Below are 14071 nucleotides of genomic sequence, written 5' to 3'. Positions count from 1 at the left end.
CACACACACGTACAGTCGCACACACACTCTCTCTCTCTCACAGACACACACACACACACACTCTCACGGATGGATAAAACTGATGTCTTTCCATCATCTTGGGGTTGACTGGGGTAATCTCCTCACCTCTGGACTCAAGTATTTGAGACAGGGTTGATGGAGAACATGGAGACAGGGTCTCAGCTCTCGGTCCCTGCCAAAACAGCAGGACACATTCTCTCGGGAAGGAGTCTCAGGCTGTGAGCCATGGAGCAGGCCTGGGGCAGCTCACGTCTCTGGGACCCAGGCTGTGAGGTCAGGAGCAGTCCCACTCCCTGTAAACCCTGGGCCTGTCCGTACAGCGATCACACTCAGTCCCACTCCCTGTAAACCCTGGGCCTGTCCGTACAGCGATCACACTCAGTCCCACTCCCTGTAAACCCTGGGCCTGTCCGTACAGCGATCACACTCAGTCCCACTCCCTGTAAACCCTGGGCCTGTCCGTACAGCGATCACACTCAGTCCCACTCCCTGTAAACCCTGGGCCTGTCCGTACAGCGATCACACTCAGTCCCACTCCCTGTAAACCCTGGGCCTGTCCGTACAGTGACCACACTCAGTCCCACTCCCTGTAAACCCTGCCCCAAGGGGGAATACCATGGGGCAGGCCTGAATTCCTAACATTTTTCCAACTCTGACCGGGGAGGAGTTATGTGTGAGATGTTAGCCCAGTATCTCCACCCTGTCCTGGTTAGTAGGGTGTTACATGATCTGGATATTTTGCAGGAGGTCATGGTCCAGTGGTCTATTAATTCAAAGACCCAGGTCATGTTCTGGGAAGGCGGGTTTGAATCCTGCTACAGCAGATGGTGGAATTTAAATTCAATAACAATCTGGAATTAAGAATCCAATGATGACCATCAACCCATTTTCGATTCGCGGAAATCCCCATCAGGTTCACTAATGTCCTGAAGGGATGGAAATCCACCAGGACTACACGTGACTCCAGACCCACGGTAATTGTGACTGACCCCTAACCACCCTGTGGGATGGGGACAGTAAACCCTCAGGGTCATAGAGATGTACAGCATGGCAACAGACCCTTCAATCCAACCCGTCCATGCCGACCAGATATCCCAACCCAACCTAGTCCCACCTGCCAGCACCCGGCCCATATCCCTCCAAACCCTTCCTATTCATATACCCATCCTGATGCCTTTTATATGCTGTAATTGTACCGGCCTCCACCACATCCTCTGGCAGCTCATTCCATACACGTACCACCCTCTGCGTGGAAAAGTTGCCCCTTAGGTCTGTTTTATATCTTTACCCTCTCACTCTAAACCTATGCCCTCTAGTTCTGGTCTCCCCGACCCCAGGGAAAAGACTTTGTCTATTTATCCTATCCATGCCCCTCATAATTTTGTAAACCTCTATAAGGTCACTCCTCAGCCCCAGACGCTCCAGGGAAAACTGCCCCAGCCTGTTCAGCCTCTCCCTGTAGCTCAAATCCTCCAACCCTGGCAACATCCTTGGAAATCTTTTCTGAACCCTTTCAAATTTCACGTCATCCTGTGAATGAGTAATTTTTTAAAAATCTGATTGTTTTATGAGGAAAGAGTTTGCAGTTTAGACCAAACCTGTTGAGCAGGTCTGGGAGACCGAGAGGCTGATCTCACAGAGAGAGGTGGGATCCTGAGGGAATTTGACACAAAGGTTCGATGCTGAGAGGATGTCTCCCCCCTTGTGGGGAAATCTGGGATCCAAGGGGATCGCCTGTGTAAAACAGAGCCGAGGAGGGATCTCCTCTGTCATTGCCCAACTCATCTCTGTCAGTGTCTTCCCCAGAGATCGGTGGATCACTGAGCTTTGAAAAATATGAATTTGTGGTCAACAAAGGGAGTGAGGGATGTTGGCAGTGGGGGCAGTTGAGCAAACACAGCGTGTTTGGAAGTTGAGGGGCTATGGGGTGGTGGCGATGTCAGTTAATTCATGGACCGAGGATTACGCCCCAGAGTCATTGGTTCAAATCCCACTACAGCAACCAGTGAAACTGTCGTCCAGCCATTAACACTGGGAATTCAAAACTCGTCTTAGTAGTAGGTAACCGTGAAACCGTTTCTAAGAAAACGGTGATCGAGGTCCCTCAGGGAACGGAAATCTGCCGTATGAATCCATTCGGGCCTACATGTGGTTCCAGCCCTTCAGCAGTGTGACCCCTCCCCCTGAAGTGGCCTAGAGTGTCTCTCAGTTCGAAGGATGATTCAGCAAACACGTCCCCATGAATGAACAAAGAGGGGTTATAAAAGGACTTGCTGAGTGATGGGCGGCTCAGTGGTTAGCGCTGCTGCCTCACAGCACCAGGGACCCGGGTTCAATTCCAGCCTCGGGTGACTGTCTGAGTGGAGTTTGTACATTCTCCCCGCGTCTGTGTGGTTTGATCTGGTTCCCTTCAACAGTCCGAAGATGTGCAGGTTAGGTGGACTAGCCAGGCTAAATTGTCTGTAGTGTGGAGACATGCTTAGGTTGGGTGCATTAGTCGATGCAGGGGAGTGGGAGTGGGTCTGGCCGGGTTACTCTTTGGAGGGTCTGGGCCGAAGGGCCTGTTTCCACACTGTAGGGATTCTACAGTGATGGGGGCTCCTCCTAGTTTTTATTTTCTCAGATTGTCGAACCCACGCCAGTCAACCAGCTGTACCACAGGAGGGCCCTGCCACCCGGGTATTCCGATCAAAGTCACAAGCCAGGAAACGTTCTGCCTCTCCCACCCTGAACCTCCTCCTAGCCTCGGGGTCACTGACTGACGGAGGAAGGGATTGACTTGGTTCGGCATGTCAGAGCTCCGAGTACTCTGGCTTCAGTTTGACGGTCCCTCCCAGGGTGGTACTGAGGGCTTACTGCACCCCAGGCCCAGGGGGTTGAGGGGGGGGGGCGATGCCTCTCAGGGGAGGGTAAAACAGAGGCCCTAGCCTCTAGGCCATTCACCCATCACACCCGTACTCACTGGCTTCTGTCAGCACCGAACTTTGACGTGAAAATTCTCCTCCTTGTGTTCAAGGCTATCCCCCATCTCACCCAGTCCTCCCCACAACTCTCACCTCCTCCAACCACACATAATCCTCCCGAGATTTCTGCAGCTTTAAAATCCTGACCTCTCTGAACAATCCCAGATTTCCTAGTGAGTCCAGTCTCTGGAACCTCTTGCTCTCTCACCTTTACCTTACTCCTGAGCTGTGGGGAGTATCACTAATATCTCCTTACACAGCTCAATGTCACATTCTGTTTGATCCCTGTGTCTGGGGAAGCCCTGGGGGGGGTGGGGTATACAACACCCTTCAGCCTGGTCCTCCTTCCAATAAGGTCATAACTGATCTGATTTCAACCACAACACGACATTCCTGCACAGAATCCCTGGAGTGTGGAAGCAAGCCACTCGGCCCCTCGAGTCCACTTTTCAAAGCCCATTCCAGCAGACCCACCACCTCGCTGTAACCCTGCATTTCCCATGGCTAACCCACCTGGTCTGCACATCTCTGAACACAGTGGGCACTTTAGCCTGGCCATTCCACCCTAACCTGCACAGCTTTGGACTATCTGAGGAAAGTCCACACAGACAGTCACCCGAGGCTGGAATTGAACCCAGGTCCCTGGCGCTGTGAGGCAGCAGGGCCAACCTTAATAGCCTCAATTATCTTTCATCCCCACGAGGTCAATTCCTGGAATGGCGGGATTACCTTACACTGAAAGATTGAAGCGACTGGGCTTGTATACCCTTGAGTTTAGAAGACTGAGAGGGGATCTGATTGAGACATATAAGATTATGAAAGGATTGGACACTCTGGAGGCAGGAAACATGTTTCCGCTGATGGGTGAGTGCCGAACCAGAGGACACAGCTTAAAAATACGGGGTAGACTATTTAGGACAGAGATGAGGAGAAACGTCTTCACCCAGAGAGTGGTGGCTGTGTGGAATGCTCTGCCCCAGAGGGCAGTGGAGGCCCAGTCTCTGGATTCATTTAAGAAAGAGTTGGATAGAGCTCTCAAGGATCGTGGGATCAAGGGTTATGGAGCTAAGGCAGGAACAGGATACTGATTAAGGATGATCAGCCATGATCATATTGAATGGTGGTGCAGGCTCGAAGGGCAGAATGGCCTACTCTTGCACCTATTGTCTATTGTCTATTGTCCCCTTGGTCATCAAGAGTCTATCTACTTCTACAGGATATCTCTGTCCAGGGTTAGGAGTGCTGTACATTCCCTGTGGATATGGAGGTGCTATGTTCAGGCCAGTTGTTGTTGCCTTTGACCTGCTGGCCTCCTGGAACATTGGAGGGGAGAGTGAGGGCAAGTCAGCGCAGGAGGTGGGGTGCTCTATAAAATTAAACAATGATATTTGTCATGGATCCTGCTCGGCATTACAGCTTTATGGATATAAGTGAAAATCCCATCAGAGGCCAGAATGGAATTTGTACTGTCTTCCCTCGGTACTGGATTACAGACATGACCACTCTGCCCCTCCCCTCCCTCCCTACTGGCTAACCTGGAGTTACTGCTCTGTTTTGTATCTTTGTGTAATTCAGTAAAATACAGACTGATGTGATCCCTAAGGGGTTGCAGGTTATAGATGCATTACTGTACCGTCCTCAACAAGGTTCTCACCACATTAACTCTGTGTGTGTGTCTCTCTCTCTCTCCCACTCTCCCTCTCACTCTCTCTCTCTCTCTCTCTCTCTCTCTCTCTCTCTCTCAGACTCTCCCTCTCACTCTCTCTCTCTCTCTCTCTCCCACTCTCCCTCTCACTCTCTCTCTCTCTCTCAGACTCTCTCTCTCTCCCTCTCTCCCACTCTCTCTCTCTACTCTCTCTCTCCCACTCTCTCTCTCTCTCTCAGACTCTCTCTCTCTCTCTCTCTCTCCCACTCTCTCTCTCTCTCCCCCACTCTCTCTCTCTCTCCCCCACTCTCTCTCTCTCTCTCCCCCACTCTCTCTCTCTCTCTCCCCCACTCTCTCTCTCTCTCTCCCCCACTCTCTCTCTCTCTCCCCCACTCTCTCTCTCTCTCTCCCCCACTCTCTCTCTCTCTCTCCCCCACTCTCTCTCTCTCTCCCCCACTCTCTCTCTCCTCCCCCACTCTCTCTCTCTCCCACTCTCTCTCTCTCTCCCACTCTCTCTCTCTCTCCCACTCTCTCTCTCCCCCACTCTCTCTCTCCTCCCCCACTCTCTCTCTCTCTCCCACTCTCTCTCTCTCTCCCACTCTCTCTCTCTCACTCGCTCCCTCTCTCTCTCTCTCACTCTCTCTCTCTCTCTCTCTCTCTCGCTCTCTCCCACTCTCTCTCTCTCTCTCTCTCTCTACCACTCTCTCTCTCTCTCACACACAGCGGAGCTGCTCCACTGGTGAGGTACGGAGATGGGAAAGGTTGTGATTATCTCCTTGTTGCTAATGACAACTGTTTTTATTGCCTCAATAATTAGCATTCATACACTCCCTGACCTGCCAGACCTGGCTCTCGTACAGTTATAAGCTGCAGAGACACCGGTATCATTGTTTGCATGGTCTTAACTTTGTGTGAGAGTATCTGGATGTGTATGTGTGGGTCTGTCTATATGTGTGTGTATGTGTCTTTGTCTCTGTGTATATGTCTGCCTGTGGGCATGTTTGTCTATGTGTATATGTATCTGTGTTATGCATGTATCTGTGTGTGTGTATGTCTGTGTTTGTGTGTATGTATCTGTGTTAATTTATGTGTGTGCGTGTGTATATGTCTGTGTGTTTGCTTATCTATGTGTGTGCATCTGTGTATATATCTGTGTCTGTGTATGTGTGTGTGTGTGTGTATGTATCTGTTCCTGATGAAGGCCTTTGCCTGAAACATCGATTCTCCTGCTCCTCAGATGATGTCTGAACTGCTGTGCTTTTCCAGTACCACTCTGATCCAGAATCTGTGTGTGTCTGAGTCCGTGTGTATGTATCTGTTAATGTATGTTTGTGTGTGTGTGTGTCTGTATGTATCTGTGTGTGTGTGTGTCTACCTGTGTGTGTGTATCTGTATATTCATGTGTGTGTGTGTGTCTACCTGTGTGTGTATATCTGTGTGTCTGCCTGTGTATGTATATGTGTGTGTGTATGTGCGTATATCTGTGTGTGTCTGCCTGTGTATGTATATGTGTGTGTATGTGGGTATATCTGTGTGTATGTGTCTGTGTGTGTCTGCCTGTGTATGTATATGTGTGTGTATGTGCATATATCTGTGTGTATGTACCTGTGTGTGTCTGCCTGTGTATGTATATGTGTGTGTGTATGTGCGTATATCTGTGTGTGTCTGCCTGTGTATGTATATGTGTGTGTGTATGTGCATATATCTGTGTGTATGTACCTGTGCGTGTCTGCCTGTGTATGCGCGTATATCTGTGTGTATGTATATGCGTATGTGCATATCTGTGTGTATGTATCTGTGTGTGTCTGTCTGTGTATGTATATGTGTGTGTGTATATCTGTCTGTGTGTGTCTGTCTGTGTATGTATATGTGTGTGTGCGTATATCTGTGTGTATGTATATGTGTATGTGCATATATCTGTGTGTATGTACCTGTGTGTGTCTGTCTGTATATGTATACGTGTGTGTGTATGTGCATATATCTGTGTGTATGTACCTGTGCGTGTCTGCCTATGTATGTATATGTGTGTGTATATGCGCGTATATCTGTGTGTATGTACCTGTGTGTGTCTGTCTGTGTATGTATATGTGTGTGTATGTGTGTATATCTGTGTGTATGTACCTGTGTGTGTCTGTCTGTGTATGTATATGTGTGTGTGTATGTGTGTTATGTACCTGTGTGTGTCTGTCTGTGAGAGAACGAGCAATCATTCAGCGGGGTTCCCTTACCGTGACTGGTGTTTCTGCTTCTTGGCTGGCAGTTGAGACACTGAAAAGTGAAAGGGGAGATGGTGGTTATAAAGGATCAGCAGAGATCAGGTCGTTACATTCCTGACAAAGAGCCAAAATACTGCAGATGCTGGACATCCAGAAAATCAAAACGAAACAAACACAGCTATAAAAGGAATGGTGGTTCTGGCACCCAGGCAAACAGGAATGTGAGCAAAACTCTGAGAACAGGCCTGGGCCTGCTTTTACAGGTCAGGTCAGGTCAGGTCAGGCAACGTCTGTGGGAGAGGGAGAGAAAACAAGAGTTAACATTTCAGTTTGGAGCAACAGTTTCCCGGAATCTTTCAGAACATTATCTCTTGTTTCTCTCTCATTTACTGATGCTGTGAGTCATTGAGATGAGTAACACAGATGGAGGCCTACTGAGTGTGCGTTGTGTCAAAAACAAGGCCCCAGCTATTCTGATCCTGTTTCCCATCCCAGCTAAACCTGAAATGTTCCGCAGCTTTCTGTCTCTCCCACCCTCACAGGCAGCGAGTTGCAAATTCCTACCACCCTCACATCCCCTCGAAACCTCCTGTCCCTAACCTTCAACCAACACCCTCTGGTCACAAATACCTGGACTGGGGAGGGGAGGGTTGGGGGGGAAATGCTTCATCCTGTCTGTGCCCCTCACCTTGTCACACAATCATGTCCCTTCTCGGTCTGCTTTGTCCCAATCTGTCCAACCTCTCTCCCGTCAGGCATCGGGATAAGTGGGATTGTGCAGCAATCTCATCATTGCAGGTTTGAGGGGCTGAATATGTCCGGATCGGACTGGATTGAAGTCAGCAGGCGTTCTGTGTACTGTCCTGGGAATGTACCTATGGCCAGTGAGGCCCGTTAGTGTGTATTTACAAATACAGACCTGACCTGTCCACTGCTCTGGGCGTCTGTCCAGCCTTTAAGGCCAACAAAACCCTTTTGGCGCCCAGTCACTGTCGTAACAGCGGGTCATGCAACAGCAAGAGCCCACAAGGAGAACGGCGATGAACAGGGACCTCCTCATTCAGTGACAAGATGAACTGGGGCCTCCAGTTCAAAAAAACACCCCCTGGCTGAAGAGCTGTGATAGATGATCCGGACGTTCCCTGTTATCGGAAGGATAATATTAAGCTGGAAGAGTTGTTGCCAGGAATGGAGTTAGAAAGAGAGGCTGGGGAGACTGGCCCATTTTTCTCTGGAATGAGAGGTGACCTGGGAGAGGTTTGTAAGATCACTAGGGACTAAGGGATAAGGTGAATGGGAGCTGTCTTTTCTCTAGGATGGGGGATTTCAAGATTAAGGGCCACATTTTTAAGGTGAGAGGCGAGAGATTTAATAAAGACATGCGGGATATTTTTGTTTTAAACACAGAGGGTGGTTGGTGGGTGAGTGTGAGGTCGATGCGGGAGCAGTTACAACATTGAAAAGAAACATAGATAAAGTACATGAATAAGAAGTGTTTGGAGGGAGATGGGCCAAGCTGAAATAATTCTGGAGTTAAGGATCTCCTGATGACCATGGAACCGTTGCTGATTGTCAGAAAAACCCATCAGAATCACTCCTGCCCTTTAGGGAAGGAAATCTGCCAATCCCACCTGGTCTGGCCTACATGTGACTCCTGACCCACAGCAATGTGGTTGGCTCTTAACTATCTGCTGCAGTGGCCTCTCAATTACCTCAGCACCTTCTCAAGGTCAGCGAGGGATGGCCAATACATCCTGGTCAGTCACGAGGAATAAATAAATCCAACAAGATGGGACCACTTGGTTTGGTATGGACTTGTTGGACCGAAGGGTCAGTTTCCACCCTGAATGACTCTGTGACTAGTAAAAGGCTGTTAGATAAAGACATGCTCTTTACTTCCTTAATGAAGACCATGTTACCACGCTGAGGGTCTGTGTTGGTTGCACTGCCCGATGTGTGGGTCAGGGAGAGAGCTCTGACTCTGGCCTCCTTCAGATTACAGGCAGCAGCCGAGTAGGATTCGGTGTTCCCGTGGTTCTCTGTAATTCAGAGGCATCACCACACAATGAGCCACCAATACCTCACTTAGCGCCAGCACGGAAGGCCACAGGCAGGTGACTGGGGGAGTTTATAGAGAGAGAACTTCCCACAGTTACAAAATGCCTTCAGCTGCATTCTGTGGGCTGTGTGATACACCCCCCTGCTGAACACAACACATCCCCAACAGCCTCGGTCTGCAGCCAGGTAGAAAAAGCAGAGAATATCAACTGAAAACATTATCCAGGCCAAGGCAGTCAGCTCGATAAGGACCACGTCCAGTCCCTTCAGCACCGATGATCAGTCACAGCCGTCCACAAGATGTGCTGCAGAAGTTAACTAAAGCTCCTCGGGCAGCACCTTCCAAACCCACAGCCACTTCCATCCAGGAGGCAGGAGATACACGGGAACACCACCCCCTGCAAGTTCCCCTCCCAGCCACTCAGCATCCTGGCTCAGAAACATATTGGCCGTTCCTTCACTGTTGTTGGGTCAAAATCCTGGAATTCCCTCCCTCAGGGCATTCAGCGTCCACCTACAGCACGTGGTTCAAGATGGCAGCTCACCGCCCCCCCCTAAACTCTGTCAAGGTGGAAGTGGGGGGACTGCAAACGCTGGAGATCAGAGTCCAGATTCAAGTGGTGCTGGAGACACACGACAGGTCAGGCAGCATCCGAGCAGCAGGAGAATCCATGCTCTGTCCAAGGGCCTGATGAAAGGCTTTTGGCCGAAACGTTGATTCTCCTGCTCCTCGGATGCTGCCTGACCTGCTGTGCTTTTCCAGCACCACTCGAGTCTAGACTCCCACCTTCTCAAGGGGCAGCTAGGGATGGACAATAAATACTGGGCCCATCCAGCGATGAGAACGTCCCATCACTGCATGTATCAATGGTTTGACAGGAAGAAGAGGGAGTTAGAATTCGCAGATGTCTTACAAAAACAAGGAAATCATCTGTCAGCAGCAGGTATCAATGATCCCAAATCCTGAGCCATCAGTTAATGGAATCCCAGAGCAAAACCGGACTCACGCGTAAGGGCACTCAATTTTACAAAGCTCCTGTTTCTCAGAGATCTTACTGCTCGAAGCTGGATCTTGGTTGACCAGACAACGGCTGAACTCTAACTTCTCCCTCACAGCATCAGGAGCAGGACAGGAAACTGGGAGTGTCAGTCTCAGGGCGGGATATCCAGAGCAGGTCAGAGCAGGGATTATCCAGAGCAGGTCTGAGCAGGGATTATCCGGGATAGGTCTGAGCAGGGATTATCCGGGACAGGACTGAGCAGGGATTATCCGGGGCAGGACTGAGCAGGGATTATCCAGGGGCCGGTCTGAGCTGGGATTATCCGGGACAGGTCTGAGCAGGGATTATCCGGGATAGGTCTGAGCAGGGATTATCCGGGACAGGACTGAGCAGGGATTATCCGGGGCAGGACTGAGCAGGGATTATCCAGGGGCCGGTCTGAGCTGGGATTATCCGGGACAGGTCTGAGCAGGGATTATCCAGAGTAGGTCAGAGCAGGGATTATCCGGGATAGGTCTGAGCAGGGATTATCCAGGACAGGACTGAGCAGGGATTATCCAGGACAGGACTGAGCAGGGATTATCCGGGATAGGTCTGAGCAGGGATTACCCGGGACAGGACTGAGCAGGGATTATCTGGGATAGGTCTGAGCAGGGATTATCCGGGACAGGTTTGAGCAGGGATTATCCGGGGACAGGTCTGAGCAGGGATTATCCGGGGACAGGTCTGAGCAGGGATTATCCGGGGGCTGGTCTGAGCAGGGATTATCCAGGACAGGACTGAGCAGGGATTATCCAGGGGTCGGTCTGAGCAGGGATTATCCGGGATAGGTCTGAGCAGGGATTATCCAGGGGCCGGTCTGAGCAGGGATTATCCGGGACAGGTCTGAGCAGGGATTATCCGGGGGCTGGTCAGAGATGGGATTATCCAGGACAGGACTGAGCAGGGATTATCCAGGGATCGGTCTGAGCAGGGATTATCCGGGATAGGTCTGAGCAGGGATTATCCAGGGGCCGGTCTGAGCAGGGATTATCCGGGACAGGTCTGAGCAGGGATTATCCGGGGGCCGGTCTGAGCAGGGATTATCCGGGACAGGTCTGAGCAGGGATTATCCGGGACAGGTCTGAGCAGGGATTATCCGCGGCAGATCTGAGCAGGGATTATCCAGGGCGGGGTTCAGCAGAGATTATCCGGTGAAGGTCTGAGCAGGGATTATCCGGGACAGGCCTGAGCAGGGATTATCCGGGAAAGGTCTGAGCAGGGACTATCCGGGGACAGGTCTGAGCAGGGATTATCCGGGGACAGGTCTGAGCAGGGATTATCCGGGACAGATTCTGTGGGCTGTGTGATACACCCCCCCTGCTGAACACAACACATCCCCAACAGCCTCGGTCTGCAGCCAGGTAGAAAAAGCAGAGAATATCAACTGAAAACATTATCCAGGCCAAGGCAGTCAGCACGATAAGGACCACGTCCAGTCCCTTCAGCACCGATGCTCAGTCACAGCCGTCCACAAGACGTGCTGCAGAAGTTAACTAAAGCTCCTCGGGCAGCACCTTCCAAACCCACAGCCACTTCCATCCAGGAGGCAGGAGATACACGGGAACACCACCCCCTGCAAGTTCCCCTCCCAGCCACTCAGCATCCTGGCTCAGAAACATATTGGCCGTTCCTTCACTGTTGTTGGGTCAAAATCCTGGAATTCCCTCCCTCAGGGCATTCAGCGTCCACCTACAGCACGTGGTTCAAGATGGCAGCTCACCCCCCTCCGACTCTGTCAAGGTGGAAGTGGGGGACTGCAAACGCTGGAGATCAGAGTCTAGATTCGAGTGGTGCTGGAGACACACAACAGGTCAGGCAGCATCCCAGGAGCAGGAGAATCCATGCTCTGTCAAAGGGCCTGATGAAGGGCTTTTGGCCGAAACGTTGATTCTCCTGCTCCTCGGATGCTGCCTGACCTGCTGTGCTTTTCCAGCACCACTCGAGTCTAGACTCCCACCTTCTCAAGGGGCAGCTAGGGATGGACAATAAATACTGGGCCCATCCAGCGATGAGAACGTCCCATCACTGCATGTATCAATGGTTTGACAGGAAGAAGAGGGAGTTAGAATTCGCAGATGTCTTACAAAAACAAGGAAATCATCTGTCAGCAGCAGGTATCAATGATCCCAAATCCTGAGCCATCAGTTAACGGAATCCCAGAGCAAAACCGGACTCACGCGTAAGGGCACTCAATTTTACAAAGCTCCTGTTTCTCAGAGATCTTACTGCTCGAAGCTGGACCTTGGTTGACCAGACAACGGCTGAACTCTAACTTCTCCCTCACAGCATCAGGAGCAGGACAGGAAACTGGGAGTGTCAGTCTCAGGGCAGGATATCCAGAGCAGGTCGGAGCAGGGATTATCCGGGATAGGTCTGAGCAGGGATTATCCGGGATAGGTCTGAGCAGGGATTATCCGGGGACAGGTCTGAGCAGGGATTATCCAGGGACAGGTTTGAGCAGGGATTATCCGGGGCAGGACTGAGCAGGGATTTTCCAGGGACAGGTTTGAGCAGGGATTATCCAGGGCGGGACTGAGCAGGGATTATCCGGGACAGGACTGAGCAGGGATTATCCGGGGCGGGACTGAGCAGGGATTATCCAGGGCAGGTCTGAGCAGGGATTATCCAGGGCAGGTCTGAGCAGGGATTATCCGGGACAGGTCTGAGCAGGGATTATCCGGGATAGGACTGAGCAGGGATTATCCGGGACAGGTCTGAGCAGGGATTATCCAGGACAGGTCTGAGCAGGGATTATCCGGGGTGGGTCTGAGCAGGGATTATCCGGGGTGGGTCTGAGCAGGGATTATCCGGGACAGGACTGAGCAGGGATTTTCCGGGACAGGTCTGAGAAGGGATTATCCAACGCAGTGAAGCAGTGGGATAGGCTTCCCAACGGTCAGTGCTGAGGGAGTGCCGCACTGTCAGGGAGTCAGTGCTGAGGGAGTGCCGCACTGTCAGGGGGTCAGTGCTGAGGGAGTGCCGCACTGTCAGAGGGTCAGTACTGAGGGAGTGCCGCACTGTCAGGGGGTCAGTACTGAGGGAGTGCCGCAGTGTCTGAGGGTCAGTGCTGAGGGAGTGCTGCACTGTCAGAGGGGCAGTACTGAGGGAGTGCCACACTGTCAGAGGGTCAGTGCTGAGGGAGTGCCGCACTGTCAAGGGGTCAGTACTGAGGGAGTGCCACACTGTCAGAGGGTCAGTGCTGAGGGAGTGCCGCACTGTCAGAGGGTCAGTACTGAGGGAGTGCCGCAATGTCTGAGGGTCAGTGCTGAGGGAGTGCCGCACTGTCAGAGGGTCAGTACTGAGGGAGTGCCGCACTGTCAGAGGGTCAGTACTGAGCGAGTGCCGCACTGTCAGAGGGTCAGTACTGAGAGAGTGCCGCACTGTCAGAGGGTCAGTACTGAGGGAGTGCCGCACTGTCAGAGGGTCAGTGCTGAGGGAGTGCCGCACTGTCAGAGGGTCAGTACTGAGGGAGTGCCGCACTGTCAGAGGGTCAGTACTGAGGGAGTGCCGCACTGTCAGAGGGTCAGTGCTGAGGGAGTGCCGCACTGTCAAAGGGTCAGTACTGAGGGAGTGCCGCACTGTCAGAGGGTCAGTACTGAGAGAGTGCCGCACTGTCAGAGGGTCAGTACTGAGGGAGTGCCGCACTGTCAGAGGGTCAGTGCTGAGGGAGTGCCGCACTGTCAGAGGGTCAGTGCTGAGGGAGTGCCGCACTGTCAGAGGGTCAGTACTGAGGGAGTGCCGCAGTGTCTGAGGGTCAGTGCTGAGGGAGTGCTGCACTGTCAGAGGGGCAGTACTGAGGGAGTGCTGCACTGTCAGAGGGTCAGTACTGAGGGAGTGCCGCACTGTCAGAGGGTCAGTACTGAGGGAGTGTCGCACTGTCAGAGGGTCAGTACTGAGGGAGTGCCGCACTGTCAGAGGGTCAGTACTGAGGGAGTGCGGCACTGTCTGAGGGTCAGTGCTGAGGGAGTGCCACACTGTCAGAGGGTCAGTGCTGAGGGAGTGCCACACTGTCAGAGGGTCAGTGCTGAGGGAGTGTCGCACTGTCAGAGGGTCAGTACTGAGGGAGTGCCGCACTGTCAGAGGGTCAGTACTGAGGGAGTGCCGCACTGTCAGAGGGTCAGTACT

The 14071-nt window shown here is 52.0% G+C and overlaps 1 protein-coding gene across 2 annotated transcripts in view; it reads right to left on the bottom strand.

Annotated features, from left to right (window-relative positions):
* Positions 1-14071, bottom strand: part of LOC132832493 (tumor necrosis factor ligand superfamily member 15-like) — a 33971-nt gene that overhangs the window by 14173 nt on the left and 5727 nt on the right. For both annotated transcript variants that reach the window (XM_060850547.1, XM_060850548.1), the window contains exon 2: positions 6858-6897. In XM_060850547.1, coding sequence (XP_060706530.1) covers positions 6858-6897 — 40 coding nt within the window. The remainder of the gene's footprint in view (positions 1-6857; positions 6898-14071) is intronic.

This window comes from Hemiscyllium ocellatum, chromosome 35 (genome assembly GCF_020745735.1).
Source record: "Hemiscyllium ocellatum isolate sHemOce1 chromosome 35, sHemOce1.pat.X.cur, whole genome shotgun sequence".
Lineage (NCBI taxonomy): Eukaryota > Metazoa > Chordata > Chondrichthyes > Orectolobiformes > Hemiscylliidae > Hemiscyllium > Hemiscyllium ocellatum.
This window is presented reverse-complemented; position numbering and strand designations above follow the sequence as displayed.